Below are 17,479 nucleotides of genomic sequence, written 5' to 3' on the forward strand. Positions count from 1 at the left end.
TTCTAACACCATCTCCTTACAGGCCTGCAACATGTCTCTATGTGCAACACCCAGGTACCTGAGCCATGGGAACAGAGAGCGGGGAGACTCTACTGTTTAGGAGCACTGGGGAGATGTGTGATCACCTGACTTCGTATCAGTGTAGCCTTTAGTAATTAAACAGCATTATTAAATCTCTCTACGCATTTTAATCATTTAATATTTGTATTGTCCAGGTCTCTTTAATCAAATCCTCACATAAAGTTTTTAGTTATTGTTTTAAAATTTGTTTGCGTGTGTGAGTTTGAATTATTTGTGAGGTCTTGCGTGGTAGCCATGGCCTTAGTGTGGTTAACCCCGTGTCTCACGGGAGGCACTGCCAAGCAGTGTGAATCTTCAGCACACCAAGCAGGGGCAGCGTTGGGGGCCTACCAGCAGCACCAGGAAACTAGCCCAGAAAACAGAAACTTGGGGACTGTCCAAAGCCTGTGAAGTCCCCATCTCCTGTCCGCACCTCATACAGATACTAAGCCAGCACCAAACGGGGATTACATTTGTAGCGGTGGGTTAGTTACTCAGAGGTTTGCAACTGTCAGTCTGGTGTAGTTCTTTGGTTTTTAAATCAAGAATAAGGTTCTCACAGAGGGATTAACTCGCACCATTGCATGCAGGGTGTAGGGTAGGTTCCTAGTTACACTGTTAAATATAACTGGCCAGTTCCTCAGCCAGTGAAAATCGACCCAGCTCCACCTGACATCAGTGGACTTACATGGGCCAACATCGGTGTGCTGTGGGCCCCATCCTGCCCTGAGGGGAAAACACACATCTGATTAACTTCAGTGAGGTTTTCACAGAAGTATCTGAGGTCAAAATTGACACTGCTGTGTGCAGTGTGGTGAGATAAGGTTCCTGTGAATGCCTGCCCGTTTGCCGTTCCTGATTTCTGTGTGTTTCAAACTGTAACCTTAAGCTAAGCTGTTCAGGTTACTGTAGTGACTGGCTGCATTAGTCTCAATGCCGTCAGGCAGGGATCCCAGCCACGTGGCTTTATACTTGTTCTTTTCAAACCCGCAGGCGCCCTGTTCTCAGCCTGCACTGGCCACGTCCTAGCATTCTCCCAAAGTAACCTTAGTTGAGCACTTGTCTGGTGCTGGCTCAGGAAACCGAAGGCGTGACATTAACAGATCAGCTCCCAGAGGGAGGGAGAGACTCTTTCCTTAGAGAGAGTGAGGGAATGGAACTTGGCCCTTAAAATCCAGCCGTGCCTACATGACAGCTGAAGGAAGGAGGGGCTGACGCCTACGTAAAGGCAGTTCCATAAAGGCCTCCCTGTGGTACAGTCCCCAAAGGCAGTGCTGGGTGGTAGATGTGGAGCCCTCCAAGGCAGAGCTGTCAGAAAGAAGCTGTCCAAGAATCAGGCCAACGTATGTATCAGCTCCTGCCGTTGGAGCGTGTTTGAGGTTTAGGCAGTGTCAGCCTTCGGCAAGTTTAATCGTTACAAAAGTCCCCAGCCTCAGCCAGCCAGCTGGCTCTCCTACACTCAGTTTTCTTTTGAAGGAAGCTGGAATTTCATAACTCAGCTGCCCAAGAGTGGGTGCACCCAGAGGACTGTCATGGTTTCCAGTCAGAGAAGGTGCCCTTCCATTGGAGTGACAGGAGCTACAGTGATTGGGGTCTGCGTTGTGGCGGTGATTTCTACCTGCATCGCTCCGGCTGTGTGTCTGACCATTAACAGGAATCCCCCCCAAGGTACAAAGCCAAACCGGTAAATGCTTCTTGACCTTAGATTCTGGCTGATTGGCTCCCAAGGGTGCATTTGGGGCAAGTGGCTAAATTATTTGCATGGGAAAAAGAAGCAGAAACAAACTAGATGGGAGCCAGCTGTGCTGAAAGGGGAGTGGGGGGGGGTAAGAGAAAGTGAAGACACTAAGGTGTGATAGATGTAATGATGATTGTGTGATAGCTTTGTGGATCATGGAGAATATCTTTCACCATTCATTGTGGAGGAACAGGCTTCATTTGTTAAAAATAAATGGGGTACCTGGAGTCTGTCTGCAGAAAGGATATGTAAGGAGAGCTTCCCTAGAAGTGACACTGCAATGATAACATAAATGCCATCCCAAGGCTGTGTAAACACTGACTTTATAGGTGGGAGAGCTGTCCTTTCAAACTGCATTAAGCTAAACTTAATATACAATTTGTCAGCCTGGAGAGGGGATTTATATTTTGTTTGTCTGCCTGAGTTGTAACAGTCTGTTACTGACATAATGTTTAGAACTGGGACACTATACAGAGCAAGGCATTTTTTAATTAGATTTTTAACCACTGCCCTTGCAGGGATCAGTGTCTACATTGTTATGCATAAGGAGATCAAAAATGCATGGTCATCTGACCAGCCCCGTTCATGTTCATCTGTGCTAAGACGCTCACTGTGTTCGCACCTGCAGTAAGAACTAGGAGTCACAGGACGGTTCCTCACAATTTACAGTCACTCTTGGCACTAACTCCATTGTGTCCCAGCCAAAAAGTCTGCTTAGGCAACAGGTGTAACCCTTTCCCCACCCCCGTTGTGCTGCCGCTTTCCACTGAAATCAGCAAAACGATGGGACAGTCTGTAGTACTGTTTCTTCTGTGTGGCCATAAACATTTGGGAGCAGTCAGGCAGTTCTCCTATTACTTCCCTTCAGGTCCCACTCTTCAAAACCCAGCTATTGCTTGGGTTAGTTTCCCATTTGGTTCCCAAAATTAATTGCAATTAAATCGCACGATTAATTGCACTTTTTAAAACAAGAATAGCATACCATTTATTTAAATATTTTGGGATGTTTTCTACATTTTCAAATATGCTGATTTCAGTTACAACACAGAATGCAAAGTGTACACTGCCCACTTGATACTTATTTTTGATTACAAATATTTGCACTGTAAAACAAGAAACAGTATTTTTCAGTTCACCACAGTAATGCTCTTGGAACGCCGACAGACGCCGGTCGGCGACAGGCAGGATGGAAGCGGGGAACCTCAGGAGCTAAATGCTTGAATCTCTACCGCATGAACTAAAAGCCAACAGCCTGTTAGCGAAGGCTGTAGAGCAGACTCATTTATATCTCTAAGTGCTCGCGGATGGGACAGGACACCACACTGAGGCAGTGTGTGGGTTACACAATCTCTTTATCATGAAAGTTGAACTTACAAATGCAGAATTATGTACAAAAAAACACTGCATTAAAAATTAAATAATGTAAAAGTCCACTCAGTTCTACTTCTCGTTCAGCCAATCACTCAAAAACAAGTTTGTTTACATGTGTAGGAGATAATGCAACCCGCTTCTTGTTCACAATATCACCTGAAAGTGAGAACAGGCATTTACATGGCACTGCTGTAGCAGGCATCGCAAGATATTTATGTGACAGCTGCACTAAAGAGTCATATGTCCCTTCATGCTTCAACCACCATTCCAGGGGACATGCATGCATGCTGATGGCGGGTTCTGCTGGATAACAAGCCAAAGCGGAGTGAAGCAACGTATGTTCATTTTCATCATCTGAGTCAGATGCCACCAGCAGAAGGTTGATTTTCTTTTTTGGTTGTTCGGGTTCTGTAGTTTCCACATCGGAGTGGTGTTCTTTTAAGACTTCTGAAAGCATGCGCCACACGTCATCCCTCTCAGATTTTGGAAGGCACTTCAGATTCTTAAACCTTGGGTCAAGTGCTGTAGCTATCCTTAGAACTCTCACATTGATACCTTCTTTGCGCTTTGTCAGATCTACTGTGAAAGTGTTTTTAAAATGAACAATATATGCTGGGTCATCATCCAAGACTGCCATAACATGAAATATATGGCAGAATGCGGGTAAAACAAAGAAGGAGACATACAATTCTCCCCCACAAGGAGTTCAGTCACAAATTTAATTAACACTTTTTTTTTTTTTTTTTTTAAACAATCATCATCAGCATGGAAGCATGTCCTCTGGAATGGTGGCCGAAGCTCAAAGGGACATAAGAATGTTTAGCATATCTGGAACGTAAATACCTTGCAATGCTGGCTACAAAAGTGCCATGCGAATGCCCATTCTCACTTTCAGGTGAGATTATAAATAAGAAGTGGGCAGCATTATCTCCTGTAAATGTAAACAAACTTGTTTGTCTTAGCAATTGGTTGAACAAGAAGTAAGACTAAGTGGACTTGCAGGCTCTAAAGTTTTACATTGTTTTGATTTTGAGTGCAGTTATGTAACAAAAAATCTACATTTGTAAATTGCACTTTCACGATAAAGAGATTGCATTATGGTACTTGTATGAGATGAATTGAAAAACACTATTTCTTTTATTTTCACAGTGAAAATATTTGTAATAAAAATAATACAAAGTGAGCACTGTACACTTTGTATTGTGTTGCAATTGAAATCAAAATAATTGAAAATGTAGAAAAACATCCAAAAATAAATGTCAATTGGTATTCTATTGTTTAAAAGTGGGATTAATCACAATTTTTTTTAATTGCGATTGATTTTTTTTTAATCACGTCCGTTAACTGCGATTAATCAACAGCCCTAAAAATTACTTATTTCGAATCTTCCTTGGTATTTCAGACTCTGCACCCAAACCAGCCTTTGAGACAGACGGAGACCTGTTAGAATACCTGCTAAATCTGGGGAGCATTGACAGGAAGGATGGATTGCTGGTCACCTGGTACCATTCTGCAAACAAAAAGAGCGAGCTGGCGGATGCCTTGAAGAGTAAAATATATTTTTTCCATCTGTAATAACCTGTGTAGCTAGGAAAGCTAAGATAGCAAGGGGAGCAGGGTCTCACACTTCAGGGTGTAATCAGATCATCTGCAGGATGCAGAAAGGAATTTTTCCCCTCCTTTCTCACTGGGTACAGCACTGAACAATTGACTACATATTTAGTGGGGAGTTTTCCTTCCTTTGAAGCATGGCCAAAAGCAGGATGCCAGACTACGTGATTCAGTGGTCTCGCCCAGTCTGGCGAATCCTAGGTCCCTGTCCTTTTTGTTTCTAATTACATGATATTAGAAAGCCATAGGGTCAAATCCTGGTTCCACTGATGTCAATAGCAAAACTCCTGGTTGACTTCAGTGGGGCCAGGATTTCACTCAGGAGAGTTAGTTGCCAGCACGCAACGTAGGGAGCTCCGGCAAACACTGAGAATATTCAATGTTGGAATGATTTGATCAAAATAGTGGCAACTGAGCATTTGTTGAGTGATTCATTTATCAATTTATCTGATTGGGGCAAAAAAGATATTTCCTACCCAGAAGACAATGCTGAGGGGCTTATCCCACATTTAAGATAAAACTAATGGATTGAAACTGGGCTTTGTAATAGTAAAAAGTAGAATACTTAAGGAAGAGAAGAGGGCTGCTCAAGTTTAGTGTTCAGATGAGAACATCATTCCACACACTGAATCAAGCAGCAGAAATCCCGGATATGCTGAAAGGAGGGCTGACCTGAAGTGATAAGCCGGGCTTGCTTATAGCTTCATAAGATAAAGCTAGTCTGTAAAAGTTGAATGTTTCGTGCCACATTCACCTGAAGCAGTTTTATCTTGTGGTGATAACGTACAAGAGGAAAGTACAGAAAGCTCCATAGTGATGCAAGACAGTACCAAAAAAATCAGCTTTTTCCAACCTTGAGAGATAAATCACAGATTAGGGGTTTATCTGCTAACTCAGGTTCATCACAGAGCATTTGGAACCATTCCAGAAAGAAAAACTGAAACTTTCCAGTCTGGTATCACTCACCTGGAATGACCAGGGACTACTTACAGCTGGAAGAGAGGGGGGATTTGTGGCCTGATCTGAAGCCCAGTTAAATTAATGGAAAGACTCCCATTGACTTTAAGGGGCATTGGATCAGGCCTTTTGTTATCATCTCTCTAATAATTTAATGGACCATAGGGGCTCCTCCTTTCCCTGGCCATATTTATGATCAGAGCAGAAATTATTATCCTGGAACTGGTGAAGCTGCTGGCTGCCTTATAGGTGACCATCCCACTTAAAGAAAGACATTGCGGCTCCTTGGTCTAGCAGAGGCAGGAAACATCACATATGTATCTGTGAGAGACACAGGGCTTGAGCCTCCAAGAGCTGAGCATTGTGGCCCCTATCTAGCAAAGCACTTAAGCACATGCTTAACTTTAAGCACCTGAGTAATTCATCAACTTCAGTATGACTATGCACATGCTTAAATGCTTTGCTGGGTAGTGAACAGAGTGTGCAGCACCTTGCAGGATTGAGCCCATAGGGAGCTGCCTTCATATGTTGTGAAGACACTGACAAGTGTGGAGGGTGTAATTTACATACACAGACTCCAGTCAAGGATTCATACTGTGAATTCATTGCGCACACAGGTGATGTTATGATCCTGGAAGCAGATGTCAACATAGAAGGACATAACACTCCTAATGAGACCGACAAGCCCATCATGGCCCATCCCCCCGCTACTTACAGTGACAACACTCTTCAGGAATGGCTGGATGTCGTCCTTAACTCATCTAGCAAAGGTAATCTAAAGTGCTATGCCTTTAAACAAGCTGATGTAACCCTTTGCCCTGAGTGGTCTATGAACATACGGAATTCAGAAGCATGCTCTTCACACCCCATTTGGCAGGGAACGATGGGGCAGTGCTGGGGACTAGCAATAGGCAATGTTAAAGATATCATCATCATCAATTATTTGTACGACCATAGTGCCAAGGAGCCCTAGTCCTGGACCAGGACCCTGTGGTGCTGTAGAAACAGGCCTCCTATTTACATTTGTGCATAATTGGCCAGCTGCTATTATCAAATACAAATGGAATTTCTCAATGGATTCTTTCTCGGACAGGTATCAAGCTGGATTTCAAAAGCATCAAGGCAGTTGGCCCATCTCTGAATATTTTACTAAAGAAATCCTCGGAAGTGAAGCTCAATAGACCTCTGTGGTTGAACGCAGACATTCTAATGGGTCCCAATGTCCCCATAAACATTGCAATTAATGCAAGTTTGTGAGTAAAATGCATTTTTCTTAAATCACTTTCATGGCTTATTTTGCACTTTTCAGTTACTTATATCCCAGGATGTACTGACCACTTCCATAGCTTTGGAACAAAATACGCTGTTATACACTAGCAACAGTCCTCTACTGCAGTAAGAAATCTGTGACCCCAAGAAGCACCAAGAATGAAGTTTGGTTAAAGAGCTGACAAAGATGGGCAAAAAAAAGTTTATATAGGAAAGAAGAAGAAGACAACCAACCATTTAAGATCCCAGGTCACTGAGTGCCTAATCCAGTGGCTATTGACGTGCGTGGGGGGCTTTCAATAGGCTTTGGATCAAGCCCCCGGAGAACATATTTAGATTCCAGAAATCACTCCCTCCTCCAGTTGCCTGCTGGAGTCTTGAGTTTAATAATCCTTGGTTACCCTGTAACAGCTGGTAACACTGTTAGCCAGGGCTATGCAAAAATTTTCCATTGAAACTGTTTGACAGAAAATTGTGTTTTTAAACTAAAACAGCTTCCCATGGAGAATTTTGACTTTTCATCAAAAAATCTAAACCCTTGAAAATTTATAAATTCTGATCTGGGGACACCACCACGGTGACTCATGAGAGTTGTATCTTGGAGGTCTCCTGCTCCCATTCTCCTCTATGGTAAATAAAAGGAGAAACTGATTTTTGAACTCTGTTGGTTTAAAGTGATCTGCTCAAATTTCTCAGGGCACATACTGTTATTAATAGGAGCTCTCAGACTGTATTTAAAAAATTAAAAGCTACATCTTTAAGCCCACAAAAAAGCCAGGAGTTACAGAGTTAACACTGAAAATCTGGGGTTTCCATCCCAAATTTAGCTCAGACTATTTTGGAACACACACACACCACTGGAAAGGGAGTTAAAGTAGGAGCAACAGAATGGACTTTTAAACTCCGCTCTGAACTTTTTCCTCTCGTAAGGAAAAAAAATCCTGTACAGTTTAATAGGAATCAAACCAATGGGGTTCTACAGAAATTACTCTAAAAACCTACAGAGTTTCTATTTTCTATACAATTGTTAAATCAACCTCTGGCATTTTAACCCAGGATTTCAAAATGCCACAGTCTTTTTTTAAAAAAAAAAAAATTAGCTGGAATGGATAGCCCAGCCCAAAGTCCAAACTTTCTGAGGTTCACCAACACCTAGACTCTATATTTTTGTACAGTTTTTCCAAATTACTACGTCTTTTACTGCATTGCTCAAAATACATGGCAATCCGAGCATGGACTGGGGTAAAGTTCCTCTTTTTATTCAGGATTCTGTCACCAGACAGGTATTTTCACTCAGCACCATTTGCAGTCCTATGTGAATCAATAGAGAGGCCAGTTCTCCTTCATATGAGGAGCAATCCAAGGGTCTAATGGGTTAGCGTTGAGCTACAATAAAACCTACCTGTCCACAGCAAATTTCCCAGTCAATATGCATCACCGTGATGAGTTTCTACTGTGGTCTGCCCAGACTCTCACCTGTTTCCCAAGGGGGGGTGGGTTCTTGCCGTTGGAAGGGTTCCGAGAGTTGCCTATAAAAATCAGTGTGTGTAGTACAGTAGATATAAAAGGAGTGCCATCTGGTGTGTTGTTCACAAGTTTGTAGGTTTAATAAAGTTGTTTACTGGCTTCTTGCTTGCAGGTCTTAACAGTAACTGTTGCTCTGTACGTGGTTCCTTTAGATTCCTCTCACTCGTCCAGGAGAAGTACCCAAACTGCACACTCTCTCTAGGGTGGACGACCCTCTATTCATTTCTGTTCCCCAACAAAACCTACACTCAGAAAATGATTCAAGAGATGCACAGCATTGCGGGGACGCTGCCCCAAAGGGTCACCTTCCCTGCCAGGGCCGTCCTGTTGAGATTGGCTTGGCCCCATTTCAGCTGGCTGCTGGCTCAGTCGGATAGGTAAGGAGTTAACCACACAAGTTCATCTTTAATCCTTTGAGCAGGATTAACTAAACCACTTAAACCAGTGGTTCTCAACTTTTCCAGATGACTGGACCCCTTCCAGGAGTCTGATTTGTCTTGAGTACCCCCAGTATCACCTAACTCAATAACTACTTGCCAACAAAGTCAGAAATAAAATTCAAAAGAGTGTCACAGCCCACGATTACTGAAAAATTGCTGACTTTCTCATTTTTACCATAGAATTATAAAATAAATCCATTGGAATATAAGTATTGTACTTCCATTTCCCTGTGATGCTTGAGCCTGTTTTTCCACTGGTGAGCCGGGTCTGAAGCCCAAGCCCTGCCGTCCAGGGCTGGAGCATGTAACTAAGTTTCGTGGGGGGACCCTATGGCATGGGTCCCCGGCCAATTGCCTTGCTTGCCACCTCCTAATGCCAGCCCTGCATCTGTGACCCCCCTAAACCCATCCCATGACCATCCTTGGGGCTGCAAGCCCCAGGTTGAGAAACACTGATCTAGATGAGTTGAGTATGCCCTAGAAGACCTCTGAGTACCCTCAAGGGTCCACATACCCCTAGTTGAGAACCACTGACTTAAAGAACAGTACCGGCCACCAGCACCTTGCCTACACTGCAGCTCCAAGTGGTCAGGCCGCTAAGTACAAATTATTCCCATGTCACAGAAACCTTTCTATAGTCAGACACTTGCAAATAAACAACCCTTCTACAGTGTCTCTCATTAAAAGAGAGCTGCTCAGGGTGCTGGACAGTGTCATCTTTCCAGATCCCTAATCCTACAGAGCATCACTTATTTTCAGAACTAAAAACTTCCATTTGAAAGGGACCAAACTAGCGATGGCTAATTAGACAACTGTACCTCCAACTATTGAAAAGCCAGCCAGAGAACCTGCGAGAATCCCAGGCCAGCTCAATGCTCTCTCTTCTCCACAGGTATAGCCTGACTCTGTGGCAGGGGAAGATGGATCCAATCACAGTGGAAGATCTCCTGTTCATCCGGGATAATAGCCGTGCTGAACAAATCTATTATGACATTTACAATCCTGTTCTGTCTCAGTTCAAGGAAGCAGCATGTATGTTTGTATTACAGTAGCGCCCAGAGGCACCAAATGAGATTGGGACCCCACTGTGCTAGGTGCTGTACATACACATAGGAGGAGACAGTCCCCGCTCCAAAAAAGCTTATCTAAATAGACAAGACAAAGGGTGTGAGAAGAAACTGAGGCTCAGAGAGGTGAAGTGGCTTGTGTAAGGTGACAGCAGCTCAGTGGCAGAGCTGGGAATAGAAGCCAGGGCTACTGACTCCCCTTCCATTGTCCTGTCCCCAAGGCCACACTGCCTCCTAAAGCTACACCAATTTCAAAGGGGCTCAGACCCACGGTGGTGAGACCGTCCAAGTGCACCTTCGCTAGCAGCTAAACTTGAGCCCACTTGAAAGAACAATTATGAAAGGCAGAAAAAATGTCCTGGCTATATTTTGATGTGCACTTATGCAGTGAGGGTGCTATATACTGTAAATAGGCACTTGCTCTGGGACCTGTAACAAAGTTTCTTTGTTTTAAAGAAAGGGGTTGTGCTCTTTTTTCCCCTTTTTTGATACACAGGAGGCCTGAAAGATTGTTTAAAGGTTTCTTCTGCTAGTTGTTTTACCTCGAAGATATCGTAAGTCTGGTTTCCAGTTAGTGTTGCTGGAAGACTTGTTGGGGCCATAAAGGATAGCTGACTGATGGCACACACTGACTGAAAAGGCACAGGTGTTGAATCTAGACCAAAGACATCCTTTCTCCCGAGCATCCATTACCCATTAGAGTTAAGTAGGTGTTAACCAAAACAAATTCCCAGAGTTTTAAACAGTCTGGGCTAAAAAAAAATGTCTTCCTCCTTCAATAGCTCCTAAGCTAGTCTTTTGTGATGTCATGATTTCATTAGATCTCTGGGTACTTCCAAGGTAGAGAAGACCTACATTTCTAAAGTCATAAAATTAAAATAGAAGAATTAAAAAGTAAATTCAAGGTTTCCATTATACATCGAAGAAACAAACAAGGAATCATTAGAGAGACGATAATCCATTTTCTCCCCTGCCTTTTGCAGGTTACTCATCCTGTACAGTCAGGAAGTATTGGTTCCAAGCTCTGCTCTCAGGTCCCTCTGCACAACACATGGGATTGGCAGAATTTGAGGCTGACCCTTTCAGTTTGGGAGCAATGAGTCTCTCTACCTTCCCCTACCGCCTCCCGAACTAGTAGGCACCCTTTTCTCAGAAGTGTACTTGCTTCCCCTCTGGTACAAGAAGGATAAACAGCTGTACTCCACTTAGTCAAGATGGGGTTTTATTGGCTCTATTCCAGAGACCCAACTTAGCTTAATGATCATGTGTACTACTGAAGACTATTAGCTAAATTGCTGCTTATTGGGAACACATTCAAGCTAGGTCAAGGGACTAAGCAGTGTTTAACTATATGTGAAATTCTAGGCTGTGATCTAGTTTGAGCAGGGTCAGATGACAAAGTGGTAAATATGGTCTACACGACAGTCTCAACTGTTACCATAGTTGGTACAGCTGTCATGATGGCAAGTTATGGCTCCTACATTGTATCCTACTGTAGCCCTAGCCCTAAAGACAAAAGCGCACACGGTACTCTGAAAGGGAATGATTTTACTCAGCATTTTCTCCCTCCTCTCAACCCAACAGTGAATTCAACAAGAAAGAGATTCTATTATCCTGGAGGCAATTTGCTAGATTACTTTCACCCAGCAGACTCCGATGAACTATGGATAGAGTGGTATGGGATGGATCACTATGAGAACAGGCTGGAAACACTGTCAATTCTTAAAGGTGAGTAACACATCTTTCCCCATGTACCGATCTAACAGAACTGGAGGGGTTTTCATAAGTTGTCACAGACTTGGCAGTTCCTAACAGCTGTAGCTCAGGCTATAGTTCTCAGACTGGGGTCAGTAAGTCCCAGTGAACTTTCTGGTGGCCTATAAACCCAATTTACAGACAGCAGCGAGGCAGGTTAGGTAACTGAGAGCTCAGGAATGGATGACAGGAGTAGTCTATGCATCTCCTAGAACAAAGCCTGCAGAACGTGTTGCAAAAAACAGCACAATAATGAGAACAGTGAAAGGAGACAGGGTGAAACAAGGGGATATAAATGGGATTAAACTGAGCAAAAGCACATTTACACTGACTATCAGGAGAAAAGTACCAACACTAAGATCTATGAATAGGGCCCTACCAAATTCATGGTCCATTTTCGTCAATTTCACAGTCATAGGATTTTTTAAATTATAAATTTCATGATTTCAGACTTTTAAATGTGAAATTTTACCGTGTTGTAATTGTAGGGATCCTGACCCAAAAAGAAGTTGGGGGGGGTGTCACAAGGTTATTGTAGGGGGGGGTTCAGTACTGCTAACCTTACTGCTCCTGGCAGGGCGCTGCCTTCAGAGCTGGGCAGCTGGAGAGCGGCGGCTGCTGGCCAGGAGCCCAGTGCTGAAAGCAGAGCCGCCACCAGCAGCTGCGCAGAAGGGTGGCAGGGTACGGTCTGGCCACCCGTACTTCAGCACTGCTCCTGGCAGGGCGCTGCCTTCAGAGCTGGGCACCCGGCCAGCAGCCGCCGCTCTCTGGCCACTCAGCTCTGAAGGCAACGCACAAATAAGGGTGGTAATATTGTGACTCCCCTGCAACTCCCTTTTGGGTCAGGACCTCCAATTTGAGAAACGCTGGTCTCCCCATGAAATCTGTATTAGTATAAGGTAAAAGCACACAAGACCAGATTTCATGGGGGGAAACCAGATTTCACGGGTCCTGACGTGTTTTTCATGTCGGTGAATTTGGTAGGGCCCTATCTATGAAATAGTCTATGAAAGCAGTAGGACCCATTGCTGGAGTAATATAAAACCAGGCTGTTTCAGGCAATGAAGAATCTATATGAGGAACAATCCTGGGTTAGGTTAGAAGCAGGATTAAGATTCCCGAATGCTACTGGTCAAAAGGCCAAAAGGTGGAAGGTTACCTCTTACCCTACTGTGGATCTCACTATGCTACCAGATATGAATCAATTATTTTCCCCATCCCCAATTAACTATCTGGAGAGATACACTAGGAACTGGTGGATGATGCACAGAACAGTGAAAGCGCTTGTTGTCTGCAGTTAAGAATACACTTTGAATCAATTATACAGACAATCAGTATCTATCATTGTTGTATATTAAATATCATATAGTCCAATGAAAATTAGCGGTTGAATGGTTTCTACCCAAACACATATAATGGAGCCGTGTAGCTCCTTTCCTCCCTTTAAATCTTAGTGCTAATTACACATAACAAATACATCGCTACGTTAAAGGGATCACTGAGGCTCAGGCTGTTATGTACTATCTCCCTTTCCTTTGTTCTCCAGAAAAGAGGGGCATGATTGCCTTGGACATTGCATTACAGAACAGCACCAGTGGAAATCTCATTCCCGTTGCACTGTATCCATCAGCAGGCCTCCCCCTGGAACAGTGTCTAGTTACAGTATACAGACATCTCAATCCTTGGGGGATATTCCTGAACATAACAGAACCTGGAGCACTTCGCCCTACTCTTGAGCTCCTTAGTAAGCTATATGCCCAGAATCTCTTATGGAACCCCATCTGGATAAGCATGGCTCTCTCCTTTGGAAGCTTTGAGACACCGGGATACATGCAAGGTGAAGAATTCTTAACAGCCATCAACATCATTTTCCCATATGTTACCATAGCCCCTGGCTGGCCCAGGGAAGTGCTAACTGCTGGTTACACTGGCCCATTGGTAGAAGATATGCTCACACTCTGTAAGGATCTCTGGCAACAAGTGTCATTTCAGCTGGAGGCTATGGCACTGAGTAGATCATGGCTGGCAACTACAAAGCTGTTGGAGATTTCACCCAGCTACACCATCACTGTGCAACACGGTTACACAGAGGGTAGCTACTGTGGTGGCTTCCCAGGACTCCGGTCTATCCGAACACATACACAGAAGGGGGTCTATTATAACATACCAAGACAATGCAGAAATGCTTTGATGGTGGATGTCGGGGAGGGATAGCTCAGTGGTTTGAACGTTGGCCTGCTAAACCCAGGGTTGTGAGGGGGCCATTTAGGGATCTGGGGCAAAAATTGGGGATTGGTCCTGCTTTGAGCAGGGGGTTGGACTAGATGACCTCCTGAGGTCCCTTCCAACCCCGATATTCTGTGATCACTGTGTTTTCAAACCAACTTCTTACTCTGGCAATCACAGTAGTGGCAGGTCTGTCACTGACTCCTGCACTTGGGGGACTGGGCATTAGAACTATTCTCTAAGTAGAGTTTAATTTATTTGGCTGTCCTTTTTGCTTTGAACACGTCTCCCAAACAGATCCCCTTTTGGTTTGTAGTGTCAGCCTGTTCAGCAGTTCACACACTGGCGGGGCGGGGCGGAAGGGATGGGCTTCTCTCTTTAAGGAAGGATGGTTTGTGGTTAAGGCAGTGCACTTGGACTCAAATCCTGGCTCTCCCACCACACACACTGTCATCCCGAGCAAATCCGATGGGGCTAGATTATCAAAAGAAGCTCAAAACCCCACCGCTCCCAGTGGGATACTTCTGACTAGATTTTTGAGATTAAGCACCCAACGTACCGAGCCCTTTTGAAAAAAAAAAAAAAATCAGTCCTTAATCTTGGCGTCTCCGTTTTCCCCATCTGTAAAATGGAGATGGGATTTCCTCTCTCCTATCTTTTGTCCGTTTGAGCAGATTGTAAACTCTTGGGGGCAAGGACTGTCTTTCTGCAGGTAGGTGTAACCTCTAGGAGCTGCTGTCAGACAAATAATTGTTTTAAATAAATGTAATTTCATCTGCTTGAGCTGGAGGCCTGTTTTCTGGACACAGTTTGGTTGTGGGGTTTTTATCTACGGCTAGTTATTGCTAAGGTGGAACTCTCCACATAGCCCAGTTTCTCCCCCTTTCGCCTTGGAGGGACATTTTCTTTACAGTGGTTTGCTTCAGGTAACCCCCAGGAGATAAGCACAGACTCTAGCTCGTCAGCGTCCAGCTCGCTCTCACACCAGTTTCACCGGCGCTGTATAGTTTGTGATCAACCTCCACGACAAAAGTAAAGAAGTGGCGGGGAGAGGGGCGTGTTTCTTCTTCCCAGCTAGGATCTGCCAGTACCTTTCAGAAAAGCGCATGTATCAAGAGTGCGGGCACAGTGTATTTTTGGGTGTGCTTTAATGGTCACTTCTCCATACACACCTATGGCTGCAGTCAGCAGCAAGAAGCCTTGAGCCTGCCTGAAGAGATCTAGAACTCAGCCACGAATCCAGGAGATGCCTGGCTGGGATCACTAATATTTTAATCAGATATTTGAGTTGCACAGTTGAACATCACAGAATAAAGGCTGAAAAAGCAGGAAGACTGGAAATCCATCCCCATAGTTGTGCTTTATTTACCAACAAATCCTTCAGACAGCAGCAGTGCAGGTTTAAAAATTCTTAAACAAGAAGAATCAATTTCCCACAGAAAACAGTTCAATTTCCCTTACTCTGGGGCTGATCAAGAAAAATACTCAGTAACTAAAGAAAACCCAGCGAGACGAACTCCTGAGGTCAGAAGGTGAATGGGGCTTCTTTATTACCACTCCCATTCTTTTTATGGTGTGTGAAAGACAGAACATGGAATTGCAGCACATCAATGAGGTATCCTGCATCATAATGCCTAGTGTGTCAAATCCAACAGTACCGTGTTACAGGAGACCAGGCTGGCCTTCTCCCCCACCCAAATCCTGTCCTGATTTACTTCATTGGATTAAAAGATGGACAGTTCCTCCACTGGATTACAAGAACTGGTGAAAAAAATAATCCATTTAGTAACCTTTACTTTTGTACAAAGGTTCAAGTGCGGGTGATGTTGTCAGAAAGTCAATTCCTGAACATGAGGTTACAAGACGGAATACAAATAAAATAAGGCTAGTGCTTTTTAAGCAGATTACATGCTGCTCTTGCCCTAGACCTTAGAATGAGCTGACTGACTTCACAATGAAACACTGGCCATGTAGGAACCACGTGGACCTCTCTCCCCATCCCACCCCAGGCCAAATTTTGCACTCAGATAAACCATAATAGTTGCCACAGAGTTTGGCCTTAATAATCCCTCTCCCTGATTAGGTAGATTGGCTCCAGCCATTACATTTCTCACCATCATCAAGCACACTAGAGAGAAGAGCGGATTTTAGTCATGCTACAATAGATGATTTCAAGTCATTGTGCTCCTAGCAATGCCACTAACATTATCTAAGTAATTACTCTCCATGTGCTCTCACCTACACAGACCAGTCGCTTCAATATGTACAAGATAGTCACACAGCACTGTGCAAAAAGGGCCAACAGTTACAGATTCTGAAGCCCGACTGCGATCTCATCCTTGTTCTTCTGCAGGAATCTCTCACAGGCTTTGAAGGTAACATAGAAGTCCGAGGACAGTCCTGCAATGTTAGTTGTGACGTAAGCTAGGTATCCTGGAGCAGCCTGGTTGTAATAGGACACCTGAAATCCACAACACATTCATTAAGACAGCTATGGGGACATCCACAGGTGGAAACCTACATAAGTCATTTTCTAATAAGTACAGCAGCAGCATAGGTACTGACTTCCTCTTCCCATGGTTCAGCAGGGGCTCTCTCCCCAGTGGCTCTGAATAGCGGAGAGGTTTGGGGATGTACAGACCATAGAACTGCCAGTTCCTCTGATCCAGTGGCTGTGAACCCCCCTTGGGTGCAGAAGGGTAGTAGCCACTATCCCAGCCCATAACTTGGAATAGCAGCTGTGGAAAGGTTCCTCTGCGGCCTGGGGGCAATGAATACCCAGCTTCTCACTTAGCTCCCACCAATCCCTCTGGCTTTGTGTGGGCAAGGGTGAATTCCAGCCTTAGTGCTCAAAGCAAAGCCAGCACACGAGGGCTTGGAAAAGTTGGGGTTGGACACAAATACGGTGCCCCAGACTGTTCTGATAGCATGGAAAGGGGACATTTTGAAAAGGTTTTTAGAATTTGAAAAAACCTTTCAGTCCAGACTACAGTAGTTGAAATGCAGTTCAACTGTTAGGCCTCTATTACTTGAGCTGTCCGTAGTATTAACATTTCCTCTTGTCAAAGTGACTTGAGTTCACACTCAGACCACACTGGTGCATCCACTCGGCAGGGGACAGCCTGGGACATGCAGCCCTTTGGCAAGGGAGGGTTACTGGGACAGGGCTGGGAGTCAGAAAATCTGGGATCCATTTTCAATTCAATGCTTCCTCTGTCCCCGTGAACAAGTCATGGAATCATGCTGTGCCTCGGTTTCCCCACCTGTAAAATGGGGGTAGCATAATTTATCCACCTGAGCAATGTGGACAAACTGTGTGCACATGAAGGTGAGGTGTTATGTGACAGTAAGAAGGAGGGTGTTGGGGGGGGGGGATGGGAAGAGGTTTTTGTTTTGTTTTTTTAAAAAGGGAGGGGCTTGAAAATTGAAGGACTCCAGAAATTCCCCCAAATCCCCAA

The 17,479-nt window shown here is 44.3% G+C and overlaps 2 protein-coding genes across 2 annotated transcripts in view; one reads left to right on the forward strand and one right to left on the reverse strand.

Moving 5' to 3' along the window:
• Positions 1–1,592: 1,592 nt before the first annotated feature.
• Positions 1,593–14,009, forward strand: FAM151A (family with sequence similarity 151 member A). The gene is made up of 8 exons (XM_077825374.1): positions 1,593–1,728; positions 4,572–4,718; positions 6,355–6,507; positions 6,831–6,990; positions 8,686–8,910; positions 9,866–10,005; positions 11,625–11,768; positions 13,342–14,009. Exons 1-8 carry the CDS (start codon positions 1,593–1,595, stop codon positions 14,007–14,009), a joined length of 1,773 nt encoding a protein of 590 aa, XP_077681500.1.
• A 1,376-nt stretch (positions 14,010–15,385) lies between these two features.
• ACOT11 (acyl-CoA thioesterase 11) overlaps positions 15,386–17,479 on the reverse strand; it is a 63,114-nt gene continuing 61,020 nt past the window's right edge. The window contains exon 16 of the mRNA XM_077824081.1: positions 15,386–16,482. Coding sequence (XP_077680207.1) covers positions 16,327–16,482 — 156 coding nt within the window. The 3' untranslated portion in view covers positions 15,386–16,326. The remainder of the gene's footprint in view (positions 16,483–17,479) is intronic.

Source organism: Eretmochelys imbricata, chromosome 8 (assembly GCF_965152235.1).
Source record: "Eretmochelys imbricata isolate rEreImb1 chromosome 8, rEreImb1.hap1, whole genome shotgun sequence".
Classification (NCBI taxonomy): Eukaryota; Metazoa; Chordata; order Testudines; family Cheloniidae; genus Eretmochelys; species Eretmochelys imbricata.